We start from the raw sequence: 26,347 nt of genomic DNA, 5'->3' as shown, positions 1-26,347 counted from the left end.
ATGCAGGAGGCTCAGGTTCCATCCCTGATCCAGGAAGATCCCTTGGAGAAGGAAATGGCAATCCACTCCAGTATTCTTGCCTGAAAAATGAACAGGGGAGCCTGGCGGGTTACAGTCCACTGGGGTCATAAAGAGTTGGACATGACTTAGCGACTGAATGACAACAATATATATGTATGTATGATATTTGTATGTATAGTACCTATGTAAAACAGGGAATGTGTTACACTTCTTCCTTGGAAATTTCATTTGATAGAGACACATTTATATTTTCTTGAAATTGGTTAATGAATGGCATCTGTCCTGTCTCTACATGTGCATCTTTTGTGGGCCAGTGTCTGATACTTACTTTTGTATTGAGTAAATTCTCCTCTCTGCATCAAACCGCTTTAGTGTTTAGCCATAATTTCTTTTCCTCCTGGCTTAACAGTGTCACAGTGTGACGCTTAGTTTATGTGATGTGAGTTTGGGTACAGCGTTTGTAGGTAGGAAAGAGTTCCCATAACTGGCTTGGGTGGTGGGAATGTTGCATGAAAAACAAGCTAGTGCACCTCTGTGAGTCATTTAGCAACATGGAAGCAGAAGTGATTCTCTCTTAAGCCGAAATGAGCGTAGTCCAGAATGAGGAATCTCACGTACTTAGGGAAGTACGTAAGTGTACTTCCCTAAGTGTACCGTCAGCGTAAGTGAAGAAGCACTTGTAAACTTGACCATGGAAATGCGTGTATGTTGATTATGGAGATGACATCTGGCTCGGGTTTTTCCTCCCCTCTCTGCACTGCATTGGAATTCAGAATTCAAAAAACCAAACCTTTTCTCCCTTCTACCCCCTAATTTTGTGCTAAGGGGAAGTTATGTATTAATAGTGTCACACCATGGAGTGACATCCTTAGTGTTACACCACAGATTAAAATGCCCACAGGGAGGCAGGCCAAGTAGTGTTATAAGTGATGCTGGTGAGGGTGGGTGATGGGCAGTGGCGGGAAATGTGATCCACAGGCCTTGTATAAGTTGAACAGCTGCCGCTTAGTTCAAACCAGTTCAGTGTTGCAATATTTTCTGATATTTAGAAAAGAGAATACAGAAAGTCAGACTTTTGAGTTTGAGCAAACTCCGGGAGATATTGAGGGACAGGAAGTCTAGTGTGCTGCAGTCCATGGGGTCCCAAAAAGTTGGACACAACTCAGTGAGTGAACAACAACAGTAAAATCCCGTTTGTTTGTCTTCTTTAATGTTTGTTTATTTGGCTGTGCCAGGTCTTACTTGTGGCACACGATCTTCAATCTTTGTTGCAGCATGCAGGATCTTTAGTTGCGGCATGTGGGATCTAGTTCTCTGACCAGGGATCAAACTCCAGCTCCTTCATGCGGAGCGTAGAATCTTAGCCATTGGACCACCAGGGAAGTCCCTTCAAGTATCATCCTAATTTAAGTTTTAAAAAATGTTTCATGAGCCCAAGACTATCTCTGGGCCAGTAGTTGCTCAGTCGTGTCCGACTCTTTGCGACCCCATGGACTGTATGTAGCCCACCAGGCTTCTCTATCCATAGGATTCTCCAGGCAAGAATACTGGAATGAGTTGCCCTGCCCTCTTCCAGGGGATCTTCCTGACCCAGAGATCAGACCTGTGTCTCTTGTGTCTCCTGCATTGGCAGGCAGATTTTTTACCACTAGTGCCACCTGGGAGGCCCCCACACAGGCCAGTTCAGTTCAGTCACTCAGTCGTGTCTGACTCTTTTTGACCCCATGGACTGTAGCACACCAGGCTTCCCTGTCCATCACCAACTCCCAGAACTTGCTCAAACTCATGTCCATCAAGTTGGTGATGCCATCCAACCATCTCATCCTCTGTCATCCCCTTCTCCTCCTGCCTTCAGTCTGTCCCAACATCAGGGACTTCTCCAGTGAGTCAGTTCTTTGCAGCAGGTTGTTAAAGTACTGGAGTATCAGCTTCAGCATCAGTCCTTCCAATGAATATGCAGGTCTGATTTCTTTTAGGATTGACTGGTTTGATCTCCTTGCAGTCCAAGGGACTCTCAAGAGACTCCTCCAACACCACAGTTCAAAAGCATCAGTTCTTCGGCACTCAGCTTTCTTTATAGTCCAAGTCTCACATCCATACATTACTACTGGAAAAACCAAAACTTTGACTAGATGGACCTTTGTTGGCAACGTAACAGGCCAAGTTGACCCTAGATGACTGTCATTCTATTGTTGGTGTAGCCCATTTGGTAGGGGATACTCGAGAAGAAAACTGAATTTTTTGAGTTTTCTCTCTAGGGCAGCAGCTGTATTTGTTAGCCCAGGCCTAAATCTTGCTGTTTATCTCTGAATACTCAATAAAAACATGTACTTCTCTGTCACTTACACACTTCTCCAACTTAGCTTTAGTACCGAAAGTCAGGCTGCCATATTTATGCTTCCTGGAGTTTGGCTTTCATTTAGATTAACATATGGAAATTTAAATAACACTTTGTATCTTTCAAACTTTCAGTACTTCAAATATGGGCATGCATTTTATTTGGCAAAGGATCAATGTACTGTTGTGCCTTTTGTTAACAAAATTGATATTAGAAGACTATCTGGTGATAAAATGTAGATTCTGACTGCAGAACTGTGTTATCTTGGATTTGAATGTTCCCAGGGCTTGTATGTTTTTATTGTGTTGCTTGGCAATTACATTTAACCAAAGCATCATGATTGGACTTTGCCCTTTGCATCACTTGGGCTCCAGCCTGCGTTTTCTTTGGCCCTTCTGTGTCTCTGTTTCACTTTTAAACACTTTAAGTTTTTTTTTTTTTTTTTTAAATTCAAGCTCGGGGCTTCCCTGGTGGCTCAGTGTAAAAAAATCCACCTGCCAGTGCAGGAAATGTGGGTTTGATTCCTGGTCCAAAAAGATCCCTTGGAGAAGGAAATGGCAACCCACTCTAGTATTCTTGCCTGGGAAATCCCATGGACAGAGGAGCCTGGAGGCTATAGTCCCTGGGGTTGTAAAGAGTCAGACACAACTTAGTGACTGAACAACAACAACTTCAAGTATGCAGAAAAATTATCTGTAAATAATATTTCATTATATATCTCAGAGAAATACAGATTTTTCAAATAAAAAATAATCAAAATTGCTACAACTAAAAATTCAGAAAAAAATTCTTAATACCATCCAGTGCCCAGTCAGTATTCACATTTTCTCAATTTTCATATTTTTTTAAGATTTATTTAAATGGGAATCTGCATAAGGTCGTACATTGTGATTACTTAATCATATTTCTTAAGTCGTTTCATCTGTAATGTACCCTCTGAAACCATGTAATTCAAATTGGGCCTTGAACTTGACCCTAGCTAAATCCCTGATCTGGAACTTGAACTCATGGTCTTTTAACTGAGATCATGCCTCGTCTCAGGATTTATTGAAGCTCTCAATGTCTTGTGGCAGAAGGAGTTCAGTAGGAGACTGAGTGATAGGTAAGACGTGGATTTATTTAGAGAGAAACACACTCCATGGACAAGAGTGTGGGCCATCTTGAAAGGCAAGAGGGCAAGCGTGCAGATAAACTAACATGTAAGTCTGTGTAATAGATCTCCATGTACCTGCCACACAAGTACCAGCTTGAACAGATGTTAACATTTTAATATTCAGGCCTCTAGTTTTTAAGGCAGATCCTGTTAACCATCCTCCTCTCCAGTCCTTTTCTCCTTCCTGCCTCCCCAGGTGTCATTACTGTCCTGAAGTTGTATTCTGTCCTTCCCACATGGGTTTCCTGTCCACTAAAAAGTGGCAGTCCACTTAGGCTTTTTTAAAAACTGGATACTTTTAACAACAAAAAGCAGCTGTTACTTTTTAAAAATTCTAGTAGTTAGTAAATATCCAGGTGGCAGTTAGGACCCTAAAGAAAAGAGGCTTCGTGAATTATGAAAAATGTCAGGATATTTTCCATAAGCAGTCAGCACCTCCATTATCTCGGTCTGATATTGTGCCCTGATTTCTTCTGGTAAAGGGGCTACAGTGTTTAAGGTAGGTTTTGGAGCACTTCGACTTTTTGTATTTTTTTGCATCATCTTTCCATGCTTAATTTTTAATAATACCAAATAAGTAAGGTTGTCCCCATCCAGTCTTTAACACAAAACTCTTCTCTGAGTGGGGCCTTGATTCCAGAAAGGGAGTAGCACAAAGGGTTTTCTGGCAAAGCGGTTAGCTCTCTATTTGGATCTATCTTGACTTTCTACTTGGGAAGGGGTGCTTATGAGCACACCTGTGTGTTAGCTGCTGTTGATTGTCCTATGCTGTGAAAACGACTTATCTCTGTTGCCAACTCCTGACTGCCTCCTGAGATGATGAAACTTGTCTTATCAGTTAACTGTAAGAAGCATCCAGTGTGTGGGAGACTTTAAAAGAGCAGCAGTTTGCAGTCACTTCTGTTTGTTTTGTAAGGTGTTGAAACCTTCAGTCTGTGTGAAATTTGTCTTAGTGCATTTGTTTATGATGCGTCTCCTTCAGTTTCATTGGACAACCACATAGGCAAGAGGTGGTTCTCCGTGTAAGGTGTTGCGACAGTTTTAACTGGAGTGTTGTCGTCACCTAGGAATGAGTAAGAGAGGCTTTTAATTGGGCCTTAACATAGTAGAGAAAGTTTAGGTTGCCTCGGGCTTCCCTGATTGGATTACAGTGACTTGGTGAATGTGTGTATCAATGTGGCTTTGTTGGCAGGTTCCCCCCCCCACGTAGAAGTGGGGTTTTCTCCCGTGTCAGGAACACAGCCTGGGCTCCTTAATGTCATCAGATGGTGCCAGACTTATTTTCCTTTACTTGATTGTCAGAGTACATCAATCTTTTCTTCACTGGAAATACAGGATTTCTTCATTATTCCAGGGAACATAACTTTTCGCTGCTCTTTGAGCTTCCCTGGTGGCTCAGATGGTAAAGTGTCTGCCTACAATGTGGAAGACCAGGGTTCAACCCCTGGGTCGGAAAGATCTGGAGAAGGAAATGGCAACGCACTCCAGTATTCTTGCCTGGAAAATCCCATGGATGGAGGAACCTGTTAGGCTACCGTTCATGGGATCGCAAAGAGTCAGACATGACTGAGTGACTTCACTTTCACTTCAGGTCTTGGGGAATACTAATGTATGCAAAATAACTTAAATGATCGTGGTTTTCAGGTTTTTCTTGGTTTGAAATGAAACTTGAAGTTTCAATTTGAAAAACTAATTTTCTGTCCTCTGGAGATCTGTGCCCAGAGACAAAGGAACCTGCCATCCACAGGTGATTTACTCAACAACTCACCTAAACTGGCATTGTGGAGACTAAGAGCACAGTGCTTGGATTTCTGGGCTTGTGGGTTTGAAGAAAAATATTGATTGTGTTACTGGTATGGGATAGAACACTACATACCTGTAGCAGTTAGTGCCAGGTGCATAGCAGCTGAGCACCCCCTGCAGAGAGCTTCCGGTTTTTAATAAGTTTTATCCTTTCATAGGATCCCGGAAGGCTTTACAGTATTACAGAAAATAAAAAATAAACCTTGCCTGGTGTCTTTTTGCCTTTTGTCATAACTCGACCCTTCCCCCTTTCAGGTACTATGCATTAGATTGAAAAAATGACAGTTGCGAAACTAGTATTTGTTAAGTTTGGTGACAGTCCCAAAGCCACACTTGCCCTGACCCCATTTGTTTGCCATGGAGTGTTTGTGTAATTCCCATAGCCTTGACACGCCAGGTACCTTTGACAAGGGTGTTCAGGCTCCAGAGGCAAGAACTCTACTTGGGCTCAATACCGAATGCAGTCACCAGATACATGCCTCATACAGTCACCCTCTTACTGGACTATTCCTTTGGACTTGCTGACAGGCGACTTCTCAGTAATCCTGCTCGCTTTGCATATTTTTTCAGTGTGCTCAGAAATTTTAAACACTTTATTCTGGAACTGCTTCTGTACGTGTTCTGTGAGGTATGTCTTCGGCTGTCCCTAGTGTGGCCAACTAGGTTCGTAACCAGAATTAGGACTTTGATCTCTTGAGTACTGGACTTCGCTCCTAAGACACACATAGTTTGCTCTGGATGATTTTCTGGAACTGCTGAACTAGAAAGGATGATTTGAAAACTGGCTATTTGATTATAAGTATAATTTCATTATACTTATAATATAACACACTTTGGAGTCTTAGCAGTTCCATCTGGTGGGACTTATTCTTTTAGAATTTATACTATGTTTATTGTAAAAGACAGACTGTTTTCTACTGAAAATCAGTGCTCAGCAGATGTAATAAACCTGAATATCCTTCTGTTTGCAGAAATGCTTAAAGTATTTAGAGGTCATTGAAATTTTCATCGTTTCCCCTTACATTTTCACACTTGTCTGAATTAATTTTCAGTTGTTCAGTGACTTGCTGCTTAAAATAATCTCTTTAGTCATAGAGTTTTCCATTTACATTTTTGCAACACAGCAGCCTCATAAAATTATTTTTTTTACCTTAAATGGTGATTAATGTCTTTTATCATATCTATCTTTTATGTTTAAAAAAAATAGAAAAAAAATTCTCATTTTTCACATCTGGCTTACTTTCAGTACTCACCATGTAAACAGTCAGGGCTTTAGGTGTGTACTGGTGCAAGCTTTTAAGTTGGACAATAGGTCTCTTGGAGTGTTTGTATCTTTATAAGCAGAACTGGAGGTCTATGTGGGCATGACCTGAGACCCCTAGCAGAGATCCTGGTCCAGCCAAGAGGGCTGGAGCTGGGGTCTGCTTAGTCTGAGGCAAGGACAGAGCTCTGTTACTCTCTTGCCATTTGAGTACAATTAAATTAAGGTATTCCCTTAACATGTTTGAAAGCTAATTTTGACTATATAAGCAATACTTAACACATTCTCCATGAAAAAAAAAAATTAAACCATTTCAGATAAGACCAAAGTCTCTCTTGATCATATCTTCAATCCCAGTCTTTCCCTTTCTCTCTAGGGAGAGAAATTTCTTCTCAATTTGGTAACACTCCTCTCAAAATCCATGTATATACATGTAAGGAGAAGAAATAAAGAATACATGCATTTACATAAATAATATACTGTGCAGATATTGTTGCTGTTGTTTAGTCACTAAATTGTGTCTGACTCTTTGCGACCCCATGGACTGTGTAGCCCACCAGGCTCCTCTGTCCATGGGGTTTTACTGGAGTGGGTTGCCATTTACTACTCCAGGGGACCTTCCCAACCCAGGGATCAAACCCATGTCTCTCAAGTCTCCTGTGTTGGCAGGTGGGTTCTTTACCACTGAGTCACCAAGGAAGCCTGTGCAGATATTAAAACTTGTTCTTAAAAATTATTTCATGTCTATACATGATGATTTCAGTGTTCTTTCTAGTCTCAGTGTTAGTCTGTAGGATGGAAGTGCACTTTGTCATCGTTCTTTTCTAGGGAGCTGTTATCTGCTTTGAGAATCTGGTAAAAGCTATGAGCCACAGACCTTCTCTTTAGAAAAATGTACACACATATATATTTGAAGTGTGTGTTTATAATTTTTTTTTTTTCAGTTCCAGTTTGGGAGTGTTTTTTCTTTTATCTCCAAATACTGGGGACACATCAGTATAGCTCAGTGCATTTCATGTTGTTCATATCACTATTAGAAATGGTATTTTTTCTCAATAATAGTGATGGTGGAACTTGAACTATATAACCCTTTTTGGAAATATATAGAGATTGAGAATAAAAATAAATATTCTGGCTTGAGCTTAGTAAGTAAGGGCAAATAAGTACACTAATTTATGTGCCAATATTTATTCTCTGGGGAGAACAATGGGTTGTGAAAATATGGGTGTGTATCCCTGAGGCCCCAAGGGGAGGTAGGGGGCAGAAGAGACAGGTGCTCCAAGAAAGTGGGAGGACATGAGCACAAGGGAATTTTATTTTGGTTGGCGTAAGTACAAAAGGAGATGTTTCAACTGAAAACCTTGACCTGGGACCCACACAAAGAGGGTCTTATTTCATTTAACAGAAAATTGATGAGAGAGATGTTGATCAAGGATTCCTTCATTCCCCTATTCTTTATGGAGGGCCCTATTCTAGACACTGGTGATGGAGTACAAATAGACCCCACCTGCTTTCCTGTCCTTGCAGACACCCTAACTGGTAAGACAGACACCAAATAATCCCATAAATACATGCAGAATTGCTGTGTGACTGCCATGAAGGCTGTGCTTGTGCTGCTCTGAGATCCTGTGGGGAAGGGCATCTGTTTGGGCACATTGCTGTCAGTCAAGGGAAGGTGGCAAAGAAGGTGACGAAAGCTGCCATCTGATCAGCTGCAAGATAAATGTCAGGGCAGAGTTGTTGTTGGAGGGGGTGGGTGCAGGGTGGAGGAGTCCCAGGCAGGGAAACATCACGTACACAGACCCTTTGAGGTGATAGAGGGTCAGGGGATTTGAGATCAAGTCAGTGCACCTGGAGCTTCTTGATCTCCTTGTGAGTACTTCTTATTCTTCCAGTCACTAACTGATGGGAGTCCGAAGGCTCCATCTTTGGGGCTCCTCCCTGATCTGCACTCCCAGGTTGATTGCTTCTAGTTTTGTGGCTTTAAATACATCATCTGCATCTGATGATCTCTAGGTTTCTATCTGTAGACTGGACCTTTCCTTGAGCATCACACAAGGATCTCCAACTTCATTTCTGGTATCTAGCCAGCATCTCAGGAGAAGGCAATGGCACCCCACTCCAGTACTCTTGCCTGGAAAATCTCATGGACAAAGGAGCCTGGTAGGCTGCAGTCCATGGGGTTGCTAAGAGTGGGTACGACTGAGCAGCTTCACTTTCACTTTTCGCTTTCATGCATTGGAGAAGGAAATGGCAACCCACTCCAGTGTTCTTGCTTGGAGAATCCCAGGGACAGAGGAGCCTGGCGGGCTGCCGTCTATGGGGTCACATAGAGTTGGACATGACTGAGGCGACGTAGCAGCAGCAGCCAGCATCTCAAAGTTAACCTGTCCAAAAGGTGACTTCTGATCACTCCCTTCTCTCCCACTCAAATCAGCTTCTCTCACAATCTCTTCTTTTCCTCAGCAAATAATGACTGCATTTTCCAGTCTTGAAGATTAAAACCCTTGGAGCCATTCCTCACATTTCTCTGTCTCCCATAACCTACTTCCAATTTGGTGCAAAGCCTGTTGCCTGTACCTTCAGAATAGAGCTGCTTTGCTGCTGCCATTCTGTCAGCATGGAGGGGCATTGTCCCCTGTGCTTCCCAGCTCAGCTCCCTGCATCTGCCTCTGTGCCTATAGGTCTCTTCTCCAAACAGCAGCTATATAATTATATTGTTGATTTGTGATCCTGTTACAGTGTACTAAGTTATCATGTTTTTTCTGAAGTGCTAAGTGATTTCTTAACTCCACTCAAAGTAAAGACCAAGCCTTACAGAGGCTGGTGAGACTGTGTGTCGGCCCCTGGTTACTCTTCTGAACTCCTCTCTTGCTTCTGTCTTGCTTGTTGCTCAGTTATACTGATGTTCCTCCAGGGCGAGGTGCACTCTGCCTCAGGACCTTTGCACTTGCTGTCTCCTCAACTTACACATGACTCTTTCACTACCACCTCCTTAACTTTTCTTATCCTCTTCCTGACACTTACCCCTGTAACATACTATGTGATTTACTTTTCTTGTTAATTGTCCATATTTTCCCATCGAAATAAAAACTCCATGAAGGCAGATTTTTATCTGTTATATTCTCTATTTTATCCCTAACACATGAAACAGTGCCTGAATTACAGTAGGCTTGCAGTAAATCTGTGATGAATTTATGAGTGAATGAATGAAGACAAAACCTAATCCCATAAGTGAAAATAACAGAAAGTTACCCAGCAGTTAAAATAGCCAGAAAGTTTCCTATTTAGGGACTATGTGGAAGACTGTTTTAAATTTTTATTTTAAAAGAAAAGTTCTTGACATTTGCTTGGCTACATCCTGGATTTAATAAATGTCTTTGATACATTAGGAAATTTGGTATGTTCATAGTTTAAAACTACCTATGTTAGGTGTTTGCACACTATGAAATCAAATTAAATTACAGCCTTGTCCTCCACTTGATAATTTCTTTTGGGGAGGCAGGTGGGATGCATCTAAGAACAATAGGGGTCTATAGGAATACAGTGTAATTAAGTAAAAGGAAAGAAGGCTCAGTTACTTTTACTTTTTTATGTGTTAATTTGCATTTAGTCTCAGTTGCAGCACGTGGGATCTTTCATTGAGGCTCATGAACTCTAGTTGTGGTATGCCAGTTCAGTGGTTGTGGTGCTTGGGCTTAGTTGCTCCACGGCATATAGGATCTTAGTTCCCCGACCAGGAATTGAACTCATGTTCCCTGCATCGCAAGGTGGATTCTTAACCACTGGACCACCAGGGAAAGTCCCAGCTCAGTTGCTTGAGGAGTTCTGAATAACTATGGGGAAGAGCTCTATAGTACTAAGCTTGGGCTTGTGGAAATCATCCATCAGACTCTTGTGTTTGCCCTCTTGACCTTAAGATGTCCCCTTCTGGTGTGTCTTCTCTTGGTCCAGTGATGGGGCCATTCCACATCCACAGAGCCATTTGTCTCCAAGATGATTGAATAGAGAAATTGTCGTCATTGAAATTACTACTGAATCTATAAATATGGAGCTAGTGCTTAAAAGTTTGTTTCTAAATTTGTTTGATTTATCCAGAATACTTAAAGCCTGTTGATTTTCTGCATGATTAATCTGTACTCTTCTGTCTTAGGATCATTTTGGCATTTGTTACCTATATATCTGTTATTTGGGGGCATAAGGACTATATAGCCAGTGGACAGCTTCTGCAGAAGGAAGTATTATTGCCAGTGAAAGGAAATTGAAGATTATTTTCCCCTTTGGTGTAGGAGATAAACTCGACTACTCATCTGACTGCAATAATAAAAATGGAACAGTACCCGTTTGGGGCAGCAGGAAACCCTGCTTCTGGTAGTGATATACAAAGGTTTATGGCTGCTGTCTGCTAAACTCATACTCCGCTGGTCTCAGTGTGAACAGGCAGTGTAGAGGCTGACTTGCAGGGTGGCTGTAGCTCTGGGACCTGTCATTGGATCATCATGATATTAATTTTTTTACATGTAGGTGAAGTATTAACCCAGTATTTGCAGAGGATACCGTGCTCCGGGGGTTGAACTAGGTCATTTCACTCAGCTTATATCATCCTTGTGACAATACCATGAGGGTGACTGCTGTTTCTCCACCATATATTGAGGCAGCTGAGACTCTGAGATGACAAAAATGGTTACTCTCCTACTGTTTTTCTTATGGTCTTGAGGTTACCTGGAGCAGAGCCTTTCAAGTTTGTCTAAATAACGGACATGTACCTAGGGCCCTGAAAGAGCAGAAACCGCATTTCCATCAGGTGGGTACCTGGCTAATAACGTGACTTCATCTCAGAAGTGGCCTGTTGGCTGTCTTCTTATTTTCCCTTTTCGCCTGGTCTGTCTGCTCTACTGAGAGCTCCTGCACACACACAGTTTCTGACTTCTTGTAACTTAGACTTGAGATTACCTAGCATGTCCTGGCCCTCCTCATGTTACTCTTTCAGCTTCCATGGATAGCTACCTGTTGAGTTTCTTAAGAGAGAATCATATAGACTTAGACACTAATCCTGCCCCTCCCCCCCCCCCCCCCCCCCCCCCCCCACTTAAATAGGTCATTTAAACATTTACTGTTATTTGATCAGGTGCTTAACCAGCCCTGTTCCAATCTGTTTTGACCTCCCACATGATGAGAAATCTGGCCACTTGGGCTGCTGCTTCTGCAGAATCTCTGAGCACTACAGCTTTTCTTTTACATGTGAATGAGAGTGTAAAGTGACATGACTGACATATCTACTGGGAATTTACACATGGTGGAGTTATCCTGCAACCATGGTCTATATCGGTAGCTTAACATAATGAGAAATACATTTTACTTATCACCTAGTATGTGTGTTCATGGGTGCACGTGTCTGTGTATGTCAAACAAAAGCTTCACAAAGTAGAAGTTACCCTTAATACACACAGTGCACTATGGTATTTTCTGTCCTGTCCTTTCTGTTTTGTTACCCTGACGTAGATGACAATCAGAAATTTTGGGGCTGTGTTTTGCCATTCACTAAGTGATTATAAGTTTGTAGTTTGGAAACGCCAGTATCTGACTCCAAAATTCGTGTGTATTCCACTGCATCGGGATGAATGGGGCAAACAAAACAAACCTAAAGCCAGTACCTACTCCGTGGGAACTTAGAAGCTGGTTTAGGAGACAATAGAAATGAAAGGTCTAAGAGATGTTTTTGAAAGAATTTAGGGCAAAATGCAGAAATGAGTGACACAGATAGAGGTCATGGAAAGCAGTAAAGGTCAGGAAAGTGCTCTCTAAAGATTATGACTAAATCTAGATGGGCTAGATGGGTGAAGAGTCAAAAATAAAAACAATAGAAGTATAAAATAATTGCTTGAATAATTGAATTGAAAATGAAACTTGAAATATAGGTAAATGGGAGAATATTGGTAATTCTATGCCTGTTTCTCAGATCTCCTCCATATAAGGTAATTCCTGTCCAGTGGGATCTGGCGTGCTTTGAACATTGCATGTAAAACATCAGTTCACTTTAGTACCCACTTTTCCGAAACCAGTTTTGCTCAAGTTTAGATTATATTGCAAATCTAGAAAACTAACTTCAGTGTCAGTGTTGTTCTAAGGAGTTTACTGTTTGGAGGTGATCATTCCTATCCATCTGCCACTTGACAAAAATAACAAGCAAAAACAGAATGGCAACAAAGATGTTGGCACCTCCTTTATAAACAGGTGTCCTTTTCTGCAAGAAGAGCGCTCAGACCTGTTCTGCCTTCGTCAGCCCCTTCCTGACTCATGCCTTCAGCCACGTGTCGTCGGCTTCACTGTCAGTTACGCACCTCTAGCCCTGTCCTCCTCTGTTCGCCCATCTGCGCACCTGCCTGTCATCACTCATTGTCAACACTGCCTCATAAGCCACTGCCTGGTTTGGGCTTGACTGAAACCTTTCTCATTGCCTGTGTTTATCTTAGCTACTTTTATCTGTGAATGGTTACCTCTCATGAGCTTTCCTGTGGGCAGCAACTAAGAAATGCAGGTATTGTTGGCATCTCTAAACAGTTCCATTTGCCTACCCTACTTGCTTTGTTTCTTTTTTTGAGAGAAGACTTTGAAACTTAGTTTTTATTAAAAGCGATGCTTTAATTCCAAAGCTAAGAGATGTTTATTAGTGAAAAATTAAAAACTACCAATAGATAAAAAGAAGAAAATAAAAATTGTTTGAAATCCTTCCCGTGTAGTCACTGTGGATATTTTGGTATATAACTTTTCAGACTTTTTTTTTCCCTTAATGTGTATTTAGAATTTTCCTCTTCCTTTAAGCAAAAATTAATAAAATAATATTGTCTTTTTGCTCATATTTTCCCTTTAATAATGTTGTAAATATTTGCTCATCAATAAACCTGCTGTTTTTTAACCCATTTTTTTTTCTCTTAACAACGCTGTGAATGACTTTTCATGTCATTAAACTTTCTTCCATAACAACCTTTGTAAAGCCCATATTTATATTTCATCAAATAGGTAGATGTTTGTTTGTTTGTTTTTTTAATGTTTGGTTCTTTTAACCAATTCCCCTTAGTTAGTCATTAGTTTGTTCTTAATACAAAATTTAAATTAAGTTCTTTGAAATAGTCATTTTTAAATTACAAAGGTAATGCAGGTGCATTCACCTTATTACAAAACTGAACACAATAAGACTGAAAGTTGCACAAAACACAAAACACAAAAGACTGAAAATGGTTTTACCGCCATTCCCAACTCCCTTCACTGTTCACCACCATTATTAGTCTGGTCTCTTCCTCAGTATTTTATTAAATATTCCAGTTTTAAAAACTGCTCACCTTTTATGAAATAATTTTATAGAATTGCCTTTTCCCCCTAAAACCAGTTTTCCTTTTTATCTTACTTCTGTGACATTAGCTTTTCATGTATGTCCTGATCTCATTTTCTCCCCTTGGTTGCTGATAGAAAAAGCAGAAGTGGGTTTCTCTCTCACTGGGGGATAGAGATTGAGTCCACCTGGGTCCAGGCTCAGTAGCGCACAGAGGAGTGAATGGTATTGAGAGCCGCAAGTAGAGGAATTTGTGGAGATTCCACGGCTGTCAGGACTAATCAACAAGTTAAATTGCCAGGCACCCTGCCAACAGCTTAGCTGTCTCTGGAGCAAGAGCTGAGAATTCATTTGGGGAGGCAGTTTCTGAGGTATCCAAGGGGGGGACCTTAGTTTAAAGGAAGGGTAGCTGCGGGTCACACACACCTCGAAGAAATTCAGAAGTGTGAGAAGTTAGTGTAAAGAAGTTAGTCCTTGTGGGCAGCAGGCACGCCTGAGTTGAATACCAGCTTGCCCACTTATTAGGGCTCACGATGACTTAACTTGCCTTTGTCTCTGTTTTCTTATTTGTGAAACAGCAGTAGTAATACCTTTCTTGTGGAATTGTTAGAAGGTTTAGATGCATGGAAAGAACATGCCTGGTGCATGGTAAGCATTGGATACATCAGTAGTTGGAGAAATACAAGAGGAACCAGCAGAACTCTGAATCAGGTCCTGGCTAAATAAAGGATGCTGGTTTACAGGGGCTGGCTACAAAGTAACACATGTACTCTTGTCTCCTAAATTCTACAAGGCACAGCAGTTTATTTAATGACCTTGCTGTTTGTGGTCTGTACTCTCTGCCTCATATCTGTATTGAAGTAGCTGGGACTCAGTCAGGAATGCTGGCTCTGACTATAGAGGGTGACACAGGCCATTGCAGGGTCAAAGCCCCGAGCCCTGCCTTGCCTTATCTGAGTTTGCCACAGTTTTAGCAGACCCGAAGTTACCTTTGGGAGGCTGGCGAGCTTGCTGTTTCTTGAGATTCAAGAATTTTGGTGAGGATTATAGAATTTTCAGTTTTAAGTTTATAGAATTTATAGTTTTAAGATTATAGAATTTTACTGTTTTAACAGCAGTAGATGAGAGAGGCACTCTGGTGTTTTGAACAAATGATGAGATCCCTGGCATGTCACTGGAGATCTTTTTAAATTAAGCATATGATTTTATTAAATGGGCCATTGTCTTCTACCTCTCATTATTCTAAAAAATAGTGATCTGTGTACCTGTTTCTCCTTAAAAATATGGCACCGTCCCCATCTTGACCTCAGTTATCTCATCTTTGATCATCTGGATTTCTGGCCCTTGGTATGGGTGTTCTGCAGCAGCTTGTGACTTAGGTGGACAGTGTCTCAGTGATTTCTCAGTGGACGCGGCGGGGCCTGAGACAACCTGCGGGGGCTATTTTCAGAAGACGGTTTCAGGCTCTCGGCAGATTTTTCATTTTAGGAACTTCAAGCATATTCTCAAAGAGCTGCTGTTCTATGTTGTTGAAGTGAAAGAACTCGTAACTCATTGGAAATTCTGGGACTGTTCAATTTGTATTAAGTCTGTAGAAAAGACCTAGGAGTGATTGTGTCTAGTGGTATAATTTTACTTTGCAATTCATTCTCTTCCCACTTGAACTCTCCAGAATAGAAGCCCATGAATAGCAAGTCACCAGGAGGCATGAATAAACCAGCTGGTTTTCAGCGAATGGATAACTCTTAAGTTTGAAGGTCTTAGCTCCAGTGGGTATTCAGTGGACATCAGTGCTTTATGGAGCCTGAGTGAACTTGGATTATAAATATCTGATCTCATTTTTAATTGACTACTTTTCTGAGCCTCTTTGGTTGGTCAGTCTTTTGCAGGCCCTCCTATTCTGGTTTCTTTGGCTGGTGGGAAAAAGAGAAAGAATGTGCACCCATCTTATCTATATAGAAACAACGTCAAGTCATAGAGGGCCTGAGGTCATATCCCTGTTTACCCCATAGAAAATGATCCCATCAGCCTAGAGACTGGGGTAATTCCTCTTGGCTCTGTACACAGTTACAGGGCAGGCTCTATCCTGTAGATAGGCTTAGTTATACATGGCAACCTCAGGATTCTTTTAGAGACTTAGAGAACCCGGCTTTTACTACCTACTGTAGTCAATGGCGTCAGAAGCCAAGGAACATTGCCTAGGTTTTCTTAAGACAGTTTTTCACAAGGTGAAATCACCTGTAGCTGTGATGAGTGCAGAAGTGGAATTACTGCCTAAAGCCTGCTTGTTCCTTCATGAGATAGTCATCTAACAAGCTCAGACTTGCAAAAGATCATGAAGGAAATTAGAATCCATTTTATTAATTTTTTTAATTATAAAAAAATGAAGCATGGTTAATTTACAATGTCATGTTTCAGGTGTAGAGCAAAGTGATTCAGTTGTACATGTACATATATCTATTCCTTTTTAGATTCTTTTCCCATATAGATTATTATAAAGTACTGAGTATAGTTCCCTGTGCTATATATCAGGTCCTTGCTGTTTATCTGTTTTCTGTGTTGAAGTGTGCACCTGTTAATCACAAATTCCTTATTTATCTCTCCTTCTCCTTTCCCATTTGGTAGCCATAAATTTGCTTTCTATGTCTGTGAATCTGTTTCTATTTTGTAAATAAGTTCATTTATGTAATTTTTGTAGATTCTACATATAAGTCATATCATATGATATTTGTCTTTCTCAGAGTAACTTGGCATCAGTTTTAGGTGGAGTAACTTTTGGATCTATCCTTTGGGGAGTTTACCTTAAATTTCAAAAACTGTATCTTGGGGCCAGTTAGACAGTATATCCATTGGAGAAGTATCTCCTACTGTTCTTTATTAGTTTTAGGTAATCATTAATTTTTGTCTCTTTTGAACATGGAAAATATGTTGATTACAAAAAATCATAGGTGGAGAATTTTAATACCAATTACAGCAGTAAAAATATAATTTATAATTATTAATTTAGAACTATTATGAGATTAGTTAGTTCCCTGCATTCACTGCCTTGACAAGTCGCATAATATATGTTCATATTTTTTAACATATGTCAGAACTGTAGTTGTGGGCTACAGTTTTGTTTTATTTGAATTAATTTTTATCCACTTTTATTTGAATATATGTCGTATATGTCAAATAGATATTAACATATATTCACATGTTCTCCTAAGAGTATAGAATCTGCCATGGCAAGATTTGAACAGTTTTGTGAATTAGTTGGATTGTATAAAACCAAGAACCTCAAACTGAGTATAGTACTTAATGTTTCATTCAACTACATTTGTAACTGTACTTATTGATGATATAGTTAAATAGGAAAAATAAAGCAATGAGCAAGTTCTAGTGAGGTCAGAAGACAGTTGTAAGGGCTTTTTGCTTGGCAGTCAGTGTGTTCCTGTTTGTGCTGGGCTGGAGCCGCCACAAGATACATATGTAAAAAGTTTTAAAAAAGAGCCTGTATGATTTAGTTTATTTCGTTTTAGATGACAGAATAGGAATCCCATTTTGGAAGCTGGTGTATTATCTTTTCCACACGTGAAAACAAGGAGAACACTTGGAGAATTGTGATAAAGTTGATATTTTAATTCTCTTAGCAAAAGTGTGCAAACTGCAGAAAACATGTAAATGTAAAAACTGTAGATATTATTGTAAACATATGTTTTACACAGATATTTGTGTGCTTGTGCAAAAGAAAAGCCTGGGCTTACCAGTGATTTTTATTTCGGTTTAGCAATAGGTCATTGGTTTTGAATAGAAAATTTCCAGAGATACATACTATTAAAATCGTTGTACACAGTCTTTCTCCTTCTTTTGTTTCCCTCTCTCCCTTCCTCCCCCTTCTTTCCTTGTTTCTTTCCACTTGACATTTTGCTCTATGTTTTCATTCTCCCCAGTTTTCTCCTGCCTGTCTTCTGCCAGTCTCTGTGGGGCCCTCTTATATATCCCCTCTCCCCTTCTTTTTCCGGTTTCGTTTTCCACATTCTTCAGTCTCTGAAATCCTCTTGCCCACTCTTGATCTTCTGCCTCCAGGCACCTGCTCTCAGGTACTGTGTAATTTAGAGTTGCATATGGAAGATCTCAGGTGGAAAAAAAGCTTCCTCTTGGCTCCGGAGAAGAACCTGTCCAGCCGGGCCCCAAGCCGTGGTCTGGCAGTCAGCCAGGTGGAGCTGGCTTGTCATAACTCCAGACCTGGCCTTCTGGATCCTTGAGTGTGTCAGTTTTCTTAATTATAACCCAAGAATATACTTTCTAGAACCTTTTGTTTTCTTAATCGGTCAGTTCTGTATGGGCTACTCGTTTCTAGTTGATGACTTCTTGGTTAAAGGAGTGTTGATCATTTTTTATTAGTGTTGGTGAAAGATGATAATTCTATCTATGAGTGTTTTGCCTTTTTCAAAACTGCCTTCTCTCTTCTCCCTCAGAAGGACAACTACTTCAGCTGGGGATTTCTTTTTTTTTTTTTTTTTTCTTTTTGATAGGTAGAGGTATTCTTAATCCCTCAGTGACCTAGCTGTATCTAGGTAGGTCTCTAAGCCCACATGCTTTACTTTCTTCCCCTTAAGATTTCCGGGTTTGAACTCAGTAGTAGCTGTGGATGGAGATGCTGGTGGCGTGGAAATTCTTGCTGGTGACATCACCTGCCAAGACTGTGGGCACAGCGCCAGGATATTGATCTGCTGGGCTTTGAGTCAGGCAGGAAATCCTGTGAAATTCCTGCTCAACGTTAACCAAATGGGAGCAGCTCTGAACGGTTTCATTCTTTTGGCCAGTCTCCTCCCTTATTAAAATGTATGAAGAAGTCTTTTTAACCGTGAATTCTTGCTGACAGGCTGACCCAGTATCAGCATGGTAGATACGGCTGAGAACATTCCGTGATATGTGCAATGACAACAAACATATGGAGACTTGGTGCAGACCTGGCATTAGAAGGGATCATCATTAGTGACAGTCACCCAACCTTAGAAGTAAGGTGCCTTCATGGAAAACTGGGGGTCCCCTATCCCTGATAAAATCATGATTAAGAGCGGGAGCCCTTGAGTTGGTACACCTGGATGAGGATCCTGGCCTTCTTATCTGTTAGCTATGTGATCTGGAATCCTAAGTCTTCGTTGTTATTACTGTCTGGGAAATGGGCATAAGAATAGTATTGGCTTTTTAGAGTTTTTCTGAGGATTCAGTGATCACAGGGATATAAAATACTTGGCGTATTTCCTGGCAGTCAGTAAATGATTGTTGATTTTACTATTGACTTAGGACTCTTTCTACTCTAACGTACTACTCTCTATAATCTTTTCTAACAACCAGATTGAAGGCAGTAACATATAGTTGTCTTTATTTCCCTGACCCCACCATGTAAAGAACTGTATGCCAGCGGTCTTCATACTGCGGTACACATCACACACCTGCATTCAGCAAGACCAGGCGAGGTGGGCAGGAATAGTTTTAAGGGGACCATTTTCCAGATCCTCAATTCCTAGGCATTCTTTTCTGTAAAACTGAGAGTGTATCTGCAGTTAAAGTGTTACACCAGATTTTGTTGTCCAAATTCCAGTTTTCTCAGTTACCCATTTTGCCATTTTTCTAAAGAAAGCCCATCTCAAATCTTACTTTGGTGTTTGATGCCCTGTGTCAGCATGTTAAATCACAGCACAAAATAAAATGGGGTCAATTTGAAATATTGGTTTCAGCAAAACCTCCTTTAATGAAGCCACCATACACCCCTATCCCTGTCTCACTCAGACTTGCATTCTTAGTAAAATTTTACTTTTAGTGCTTAATGCATTGAAATTGGAAATAATTGCATCATTTTGATTATGGATTATTAATGGTGTTTGTAGTGATTATACAATCCAGAAGAGTCTTTATACTTAAAGCTCATTGATCACAAGAAATTTTAGAAAATTAAATGTAAAAACCTATGCCCTAAATATGCTAAAGTGACTAATTAAATGCTCTGACACAGAATTACATCAGGAAATTTGGAGGGAAAATTGACATAGAAATGGGTTTTCAAGGAGAAAGAAGAATAATGTAAAATCTCCATATGTTTTAAATGGTTGATGGTGGATATTGTCATCATGGTTTTTATATTCCACTGCTGCTGCTGCTGCTGCGGTCGCTTCAGTCGTGTCCGACTCTGTGCGACCCCATAGACGACAGCCTATGGGGTCTCAGGCTCCACCGTCCCTGGGATTCTCCAGGCAGGAAAGAGACACGTGTACCCCAATGTTCATCGCAGCACTGTTTATAATAGCCAAGACATGGAAGCAACCTAGATGTCCATCAGCAGATGAATGGATAAGAAAGCTGTGGTACATATACACAATGGAGTATTACTCAGCCATTAAAAAGAATACATTTGAATCAGTTCTAATGAGGTGGATGAAACTGGAGCCTATTATACAGAGTGAAGTAAGCCAGAAGGAAAAACATAAATACAGTATACTAACGCATATATATGGAATTTAGAAAGATGGTAACAATAACCCGGTGTACGAGACAGCAAAAGAGACACTGATGTATAGAACGGTCTTATGGATTCTGTGGGAGAGGGAGAGGGTGGGAAGATTTGGGAGAATGGCAATGAAACATGTAAAGTATCATGTGGGAAACGAGTTGCCAGTCCAGGTTCGATGCATGATGCTGGATGCTTGGGGCTGGTGCACTGGGACGGCCCAGAGGGATGGTATGGGGAGGGAGGAGGGAGGAGGGTTCGGGATGGGGAACACATGTATACCTGTGGCGGATTCATTTTGATATTTGGCAAAACTAATACAATTATGTAAAGTTTAAAAATAAAATAAAATTGGAGAAAAAAAAAAAAAAAAGAATACTGCAGTGGGTTGCCATTTCCCTCTCCAATGCATCAAAGTGAAAAGTGAAAGTGAAGTCGCTTAGTCGTGTCTGACTCTTGGCGACCCATTTAAAAGAATATGATAGCACATGGTTAAAATATCTAGATTTACAATCAAGTGGAAGATATGTCTTTAAGATTCTTTAAATTTTGGATGAAAATTTGAAATGTCAACATAAAATGGGTCTAAGGAAACATGGTTTTTTAGTTTTTTTAGGAAGTAGATAGCAAAACGTTTGAAGACCTCTGTTGCATTTTATTGCTATTGCTTTTTCACACAAGGGGAGGACATTCTCCTTTTTTGCTGCTCTTCTGTTAAGTGCAAGATCTAATTGGTTGGTATTGTGTACATGCCTTACTTTTCGTTAATTAAACTTTAACTGAAAAACATGAATATCTTTCACGTGCTGGACTCAGGGCCAGGTATATTAGAACAGACTCCAGGTCCTGCCTTCATGGGGTTCATAATTCAACCTCTGTTCTGAGTTAGAGACTGAATTTTGGTAGGAACTGCAGCAATCAAGTAGAAATGTATAACAGTTGAGATAAGGACTTCGGAATTCAACGAGGGACACAACTGCATTATTCCAGGTATGGTACTGGCATTCTTGGCTCTTGCAGGTACTCTTGCTTCATCAAAGAATATCAGATTAACATCCTTATTTGTCAAAATTAAATACGCCCCAAAACCTGTTGAAATTGGGCCAAGAGGACTGTGTTTTCTTGTTTGATTGGGTTTTTATAAAGAGCATTGGTGTTCCGTTGAGTCTCTGTTTTCACAGAGGGTTCACATAGTTTTAAAATTACACTGTCAATGTAATAAGGACACTATATCACTGACCAGCATTTCTAAGCAGTAAACTTAGGCAGTGGCTTCCTTTCTTTTATTATCAGGGACTTCTTATGAATTGGGAGATTAATTCCATAAGTACTTTAGGAATAGCCAGAACTAAGACCAGAACAAATTAACTCAAACCCATTGGGTAGTGTTCTAGACACTTTTAATTCCTTTAATGTTGTACTATGCTAATTTATTAATGTGATTAAATGTCATCTGAGGGATATGAGACTCAAAATTATTATGTACTGAATTCAGCATTTTGCAGTTAATTCATATTTGAAGGGCATAAAATTATGCCTTACATAATAAATAAGTTGTTTATGAAAGTAAATGAGCTCAACTTTATTTTGCTTTTTGCTCTAGGTGAAAAGAAATGGATTATCTCAAACAGTTAGCCAGGAGGAAAGAAAGCGACAAGAGGTATTTTTTTTTTTTGAAATTTAATTAATTTATTTGGCTGTGCTGGATCTTAGTTGCAGCTTGTGGGATCAAGTCCCCTAACCAGGAACTGAACCCGGGTCCCCTGAATTGGGAGCACAGAGTCTTACTGGACCACCAGGGAAGTTCCAAAAGGTATATTTTCTACCAAGCAGATTCTTTAGGATTCTCAGGGGTACCTGTTTTGTTGAGCATTTTCCTCTGACAGCGTATGCATTTTCTTTTCTTTTTTTTACAAAAAGGTTATGTGATTATTGTCAAATAAAATTACATGTAAGCTCCCAGAAAAGAAAATTTAAAATATCCCAGTGTCATTTTAATTTAACAAAGCACCTAGTCCCTGGTGGTTCAGACTGTAAAGAATCTGCCTGCAATGCAGGAGACCCAGGTTCAATTGCTGGGTCAGGAAGATCCCCTGGAGAAGGGAATGGCTCCCCACTCCAGTATTCTTTCCTAGAGAGTCCCATGAACAGAGGACCCTGCAGTCTATGGGATTGCAAAAAGTTGGACATGACTGAGCAATTAAGCAAAGAAAAACTAAAAACAAAATGTCATTTTAACTTAACAAAGCACCTAGTCCAGGTATAATATTTACATTGGAAGAAATATGTTGAAAAACGGAAAAGACATTGATTAGATTCTGGAACTGAAAAAGGACGATAGTGGAAAAACTCTGAACCCTCTTTGCAAGATTTCTAGAAATCTAAAATTATACCAAAACACATTTGCTTAATAAAAAATAGAACAGATAGCAATAGTTTCATAACTTGAAATTTAGTAAATGCAGCTTAAGAAAATTGCTCATTGTAATAATATTTTGAAGTTCTCAAAGCACTTTCTTTCTGTCTTATGCATATGAGTTTGGAGATAAATAAGCTTAGCCATATATATGCGTATAAATAAGTTCCATAGAGGATATGAAGTACCCCTTTCTTATTTCATTGGCTTGCAATAACACAAAAATATAAGGGTGAATTATAGGACTATTAAAAAAAAATCAGAATAGTGTATAACATTGCTGTATACATCACAGAGAATTTTAAAAAGTATTACATTTATAATTTTTCTAATTTTTCTAAAGAAAATATGACTCTCAATAAAATAGAAGTCTTACATTCTCCTCCTTTCATTCCTTTCCTCTCCTCCCTAGAGACAACTATAATTATGGATCTATGTGTATCCATCTGTTCATGTATTACATCTATTTATGTACATATGTTTGTGTGTGCCTGTTAAGATGTAGGTAGATGATATGATTCTGAACGTATGTTTTGGTTGACTGCTTTTTACATTTAACATTGTTTTTGAGATTTATCCATGTAAAGACATATTAACCTAGGTCATTTATTCAAACTACTATATAGTATTCCATTCTATAAATACTTCTAAAGAAAATATGTTCTCTTAATGATGGACGGTAGGCGGTATTTTTTTTTTTTTTTTACTGTTAACATTGTGACATAAACAGCTCAAGAGCTTCTCCAGGGTCCTGATCCCATTAGAATATTTCTTTTCTTTTAGATCTATTCCATTTCCCCTACATTTTGAGAATATTTATTCAGATTTGTGATATAAAAATGTAATGATAGCAGCAAATCTAATTATGATTTATTTCTGTTCTTATACTGATATTTAACAGATCTAATGTGATTTGCCTTTAAGTAGTTGATGTTTCTATTGCAGGATGTTTTAAATTATTACATTAAATGTAGTATATTAAACTACCACATACTCATGTTTTCCTGTGATCGATTCTGTATAGTTTATCATATCATTTTGTTTGAATCTTCACATTTTGGATTTGATTACAAAAGCCCCTACTTTGAAATGTTTTTAATCATTCCAAGGCACCATATCCATCAACAACCTGAAATCCATTATTTTTGGTCAGGAAGAGTGAACTTTCTTTAGTCTGTATTACATTTCCTGGGGATAATTTTATTAATTGAGTAGAATCACACAAGATACAAGTTAAATGAAACTCTTATTAACATCCTTGTCTTTACATCTAATGACATAATCATTGGATGGTTATATCACTTAAAGTCCCTGGAACACAACCAATGTTAGATCAGCAGGTTGAAGTAAGACTTACCTAAATGATTATGGATGCTAAGAATAGAGGTGGACAATGAGATTAGCACCACTAACCTGATTTACAGTTACAGAGTATTTACAGATTTACAGAGTATGGCCCACCCACCAGCAGCGGGGCATCCACCTGCCTGCTCCCACCTGACCTCAGCTGGAGCATTAGTTCTTATAAGGAGACTCTTCTGGGTCCCTCTGGGCCAAGCCCTAAGGGGAGGAGCCCTGGAGGCCAAGGTGATGATGGCTCTGTTATTAGGGAAGATCTCCAGGAAGGATGGGAATTGCAAGGATGTTCACCCCTCCCTGAGGAGGAATTCTCTCTGCCTGGCCATTCTAGGAGAATCTGATTTTGTTAAGGCCCGAGATGAATTCCTTACACAGGGCGTTGGTATCTCTCCACATATGTGGGTTAGCTTTTCATCGTTAATGAAGGCCTATCAGGTGAACCACCACTGTATGCCTGACACCAAGAGTTTCTGCTGAGGGTCCTTCACTCCTTCTTGAGACACTGAAGAGGGCAGAAAGAGTGGCTTATTGGACAGAATTACTTTCGATTGTATGAGTTTATATAAAAGAATTCCTGTGGCTGATAAGAACCTTTTGAGGGTAGGTCCAGTCATGCTCTTTAATACACCCAGAATATTTGCTCATATTAACTACAAATTAGTTGAATTAAAACACAGGGAGAGAAAGGACCCACAGGGGAGGGAAGAAATGGATTTGTGAGAAATTGTCTCTGAATCCCAAGGGAGGTCCATAAATCTTCACTGTCCCAGAACAGCTTGCTTTGAAATCAGGGCTGGAGGAGATGACCCCAAAGGTTAATGAATGTCACCCTGAGGTTTTACGACCTGCCCTAGCTTCCTCCCGGAGATTCTGCCCTCTGGCAAAACATGACCTCAGGATGCCAAGTGCTTTCATATTTTCCTATTTACACTCTAGGCAGTGACTGTGCTTCTCAAAATTTGGGTATATATATGTGCCTTGTATAAAGACAGTAGTTTGGTAATGTACTTTTTTTTTTTTAATACTTACAGTTTTGCATTTTTAAAAATACTGTTATTCCTACAGCAGAATTATGAGAGCTCGATTTAAATTCTTTAATTGAAAGAATTAACAGTTCATTTCTTCTTCCTCCTCTTCAGGCTATTTTTGAAGTCATATCCTCTGAACATTCATATTTACTCAGTTTGGAGATCTTGATACGAATGTTTAAAAATTCTAAAGCACTGAGTGATACAATGACCAAAACCGAGAGTCACCATCTTTTCTCCAATATTACAGATGTCTGTGAGGCAAGCAAAAAGTAAGTTCACTTTCATTTGCCTTTAGATACTCCTTACTAACAAACATCTGGGTTCTCTAAAAAGGAGAGGTGTGAAGCCTCTCATTTGTTCAATTGGCTTTTATCTTTGTCCCTTGAAGTAAATTTTAAGGTCTGTTTCAAGTTGCTGATGTGTAAATAGATGCTGAGTGTATAGTAAATCGACACAGCAGACGTTTGTATCTGAGGTCTCCATATTCCTTGTTTTTCTCCCTACTTTATCCCTTTTATTTTCCCTTTTTAATTATGCCAGTAATATAACAACATTTAGTTGGAAAAGAAAAAAGTAACTCACGATCATAACATTTAAATACAAAAATTATTTGTTTACATTTTCACACTCTTGCTTTGTTAAGATATGTATATATTATTTTTAAAGTGCAGTCATAGTGTCCATAATGATTTCTGTAGGTTTTCCTTGTTTTACTTTCCATAAGCACTGTTAGAAGAGCTTTCATTATTGTTACATTTTTAATGAGGGCAGGAAGCTCAGTTTGTACCTCAGTTGTGAACTCTTCTGCCCTGAGGAGCTACATGGTTCTACTGGAGCCTTGTGCAGCAGTGCACTAAATTGAGCTGTGCAAAGTTGCTGTTTTGGGTGGTCAAAATGGCTTGAATATTGGCAGTTTTTTATTTGAGTCAAAGGTAGGTTTATCGTTCAACTTGTGAAGCTTAAGCTTTAAGTCTGCTTACTTTGCAAGGGCATCTTTTAAATATTTGCTATAGTGCCTGATTTCTTCTTAGAGGGCCTCCGAATTGTATAGGCTTCAGGGCCCACAAAGGCTGGACCTGCCACAAGGGCGTGAATATCCTTGGTGAATCTGGACGTTGTTCATTTGTCACTTTAGGACAGAG

General features: G+C 39.7%; 1 protein-coding gene across 3 annotated transcripts in view; it reads left to right on the top strand.

The window, feature by feature from the left end:
• Positions 1 to 26,347, top strand: part of ARHGEF26 (Rho guanine nucleotide exchange factor 26) — a 140,098-nt gene that overhangs the window by 7,515 nt on the left and 106,236 nt on the right. For 2 of the 3 annotated variants that reach the window (XM_019960616.2, XM_019960625.2), the window contains 2 exons: positions 22,003 to 22,059; positions 25,314 to 25,474. In XM_019960616.2, coding sequence (XP_019816175.1) covers positions 22,003 to 22,059; positions 25,314 to 25,474 — 218 coding nt within the window. The remainder of the gene's footprint in view (positions 1 to 22,002; positions 22,060 to 25,313; positions 25,475 to 26,347) is intronic. The other variant, XM_070792875.1, reaches the window with a different exon arrangement.

Source organism: Bos indicus, chromosome 1 (genome assembly GCF_029378745.1).
Source record: "Bos indicus isolate NIAB-ARS_2022 breed Sahiwal x Tharparkar chromosome 1, NIAB-ARS_B.indTharparkar_mat_pri_1.0, whole genome shotgun sequence".
NCBI classification, from domain to species: Eukaryota; Metazoa; Chordata; class Mammalia; order Artiodactyla; family Bovidae; genus Bos; species Bos indicus.
Note: the sequence above shows the minus strand (reverse complement) of the source record. Positions and strands in the feature narration are given on the sequence as shown.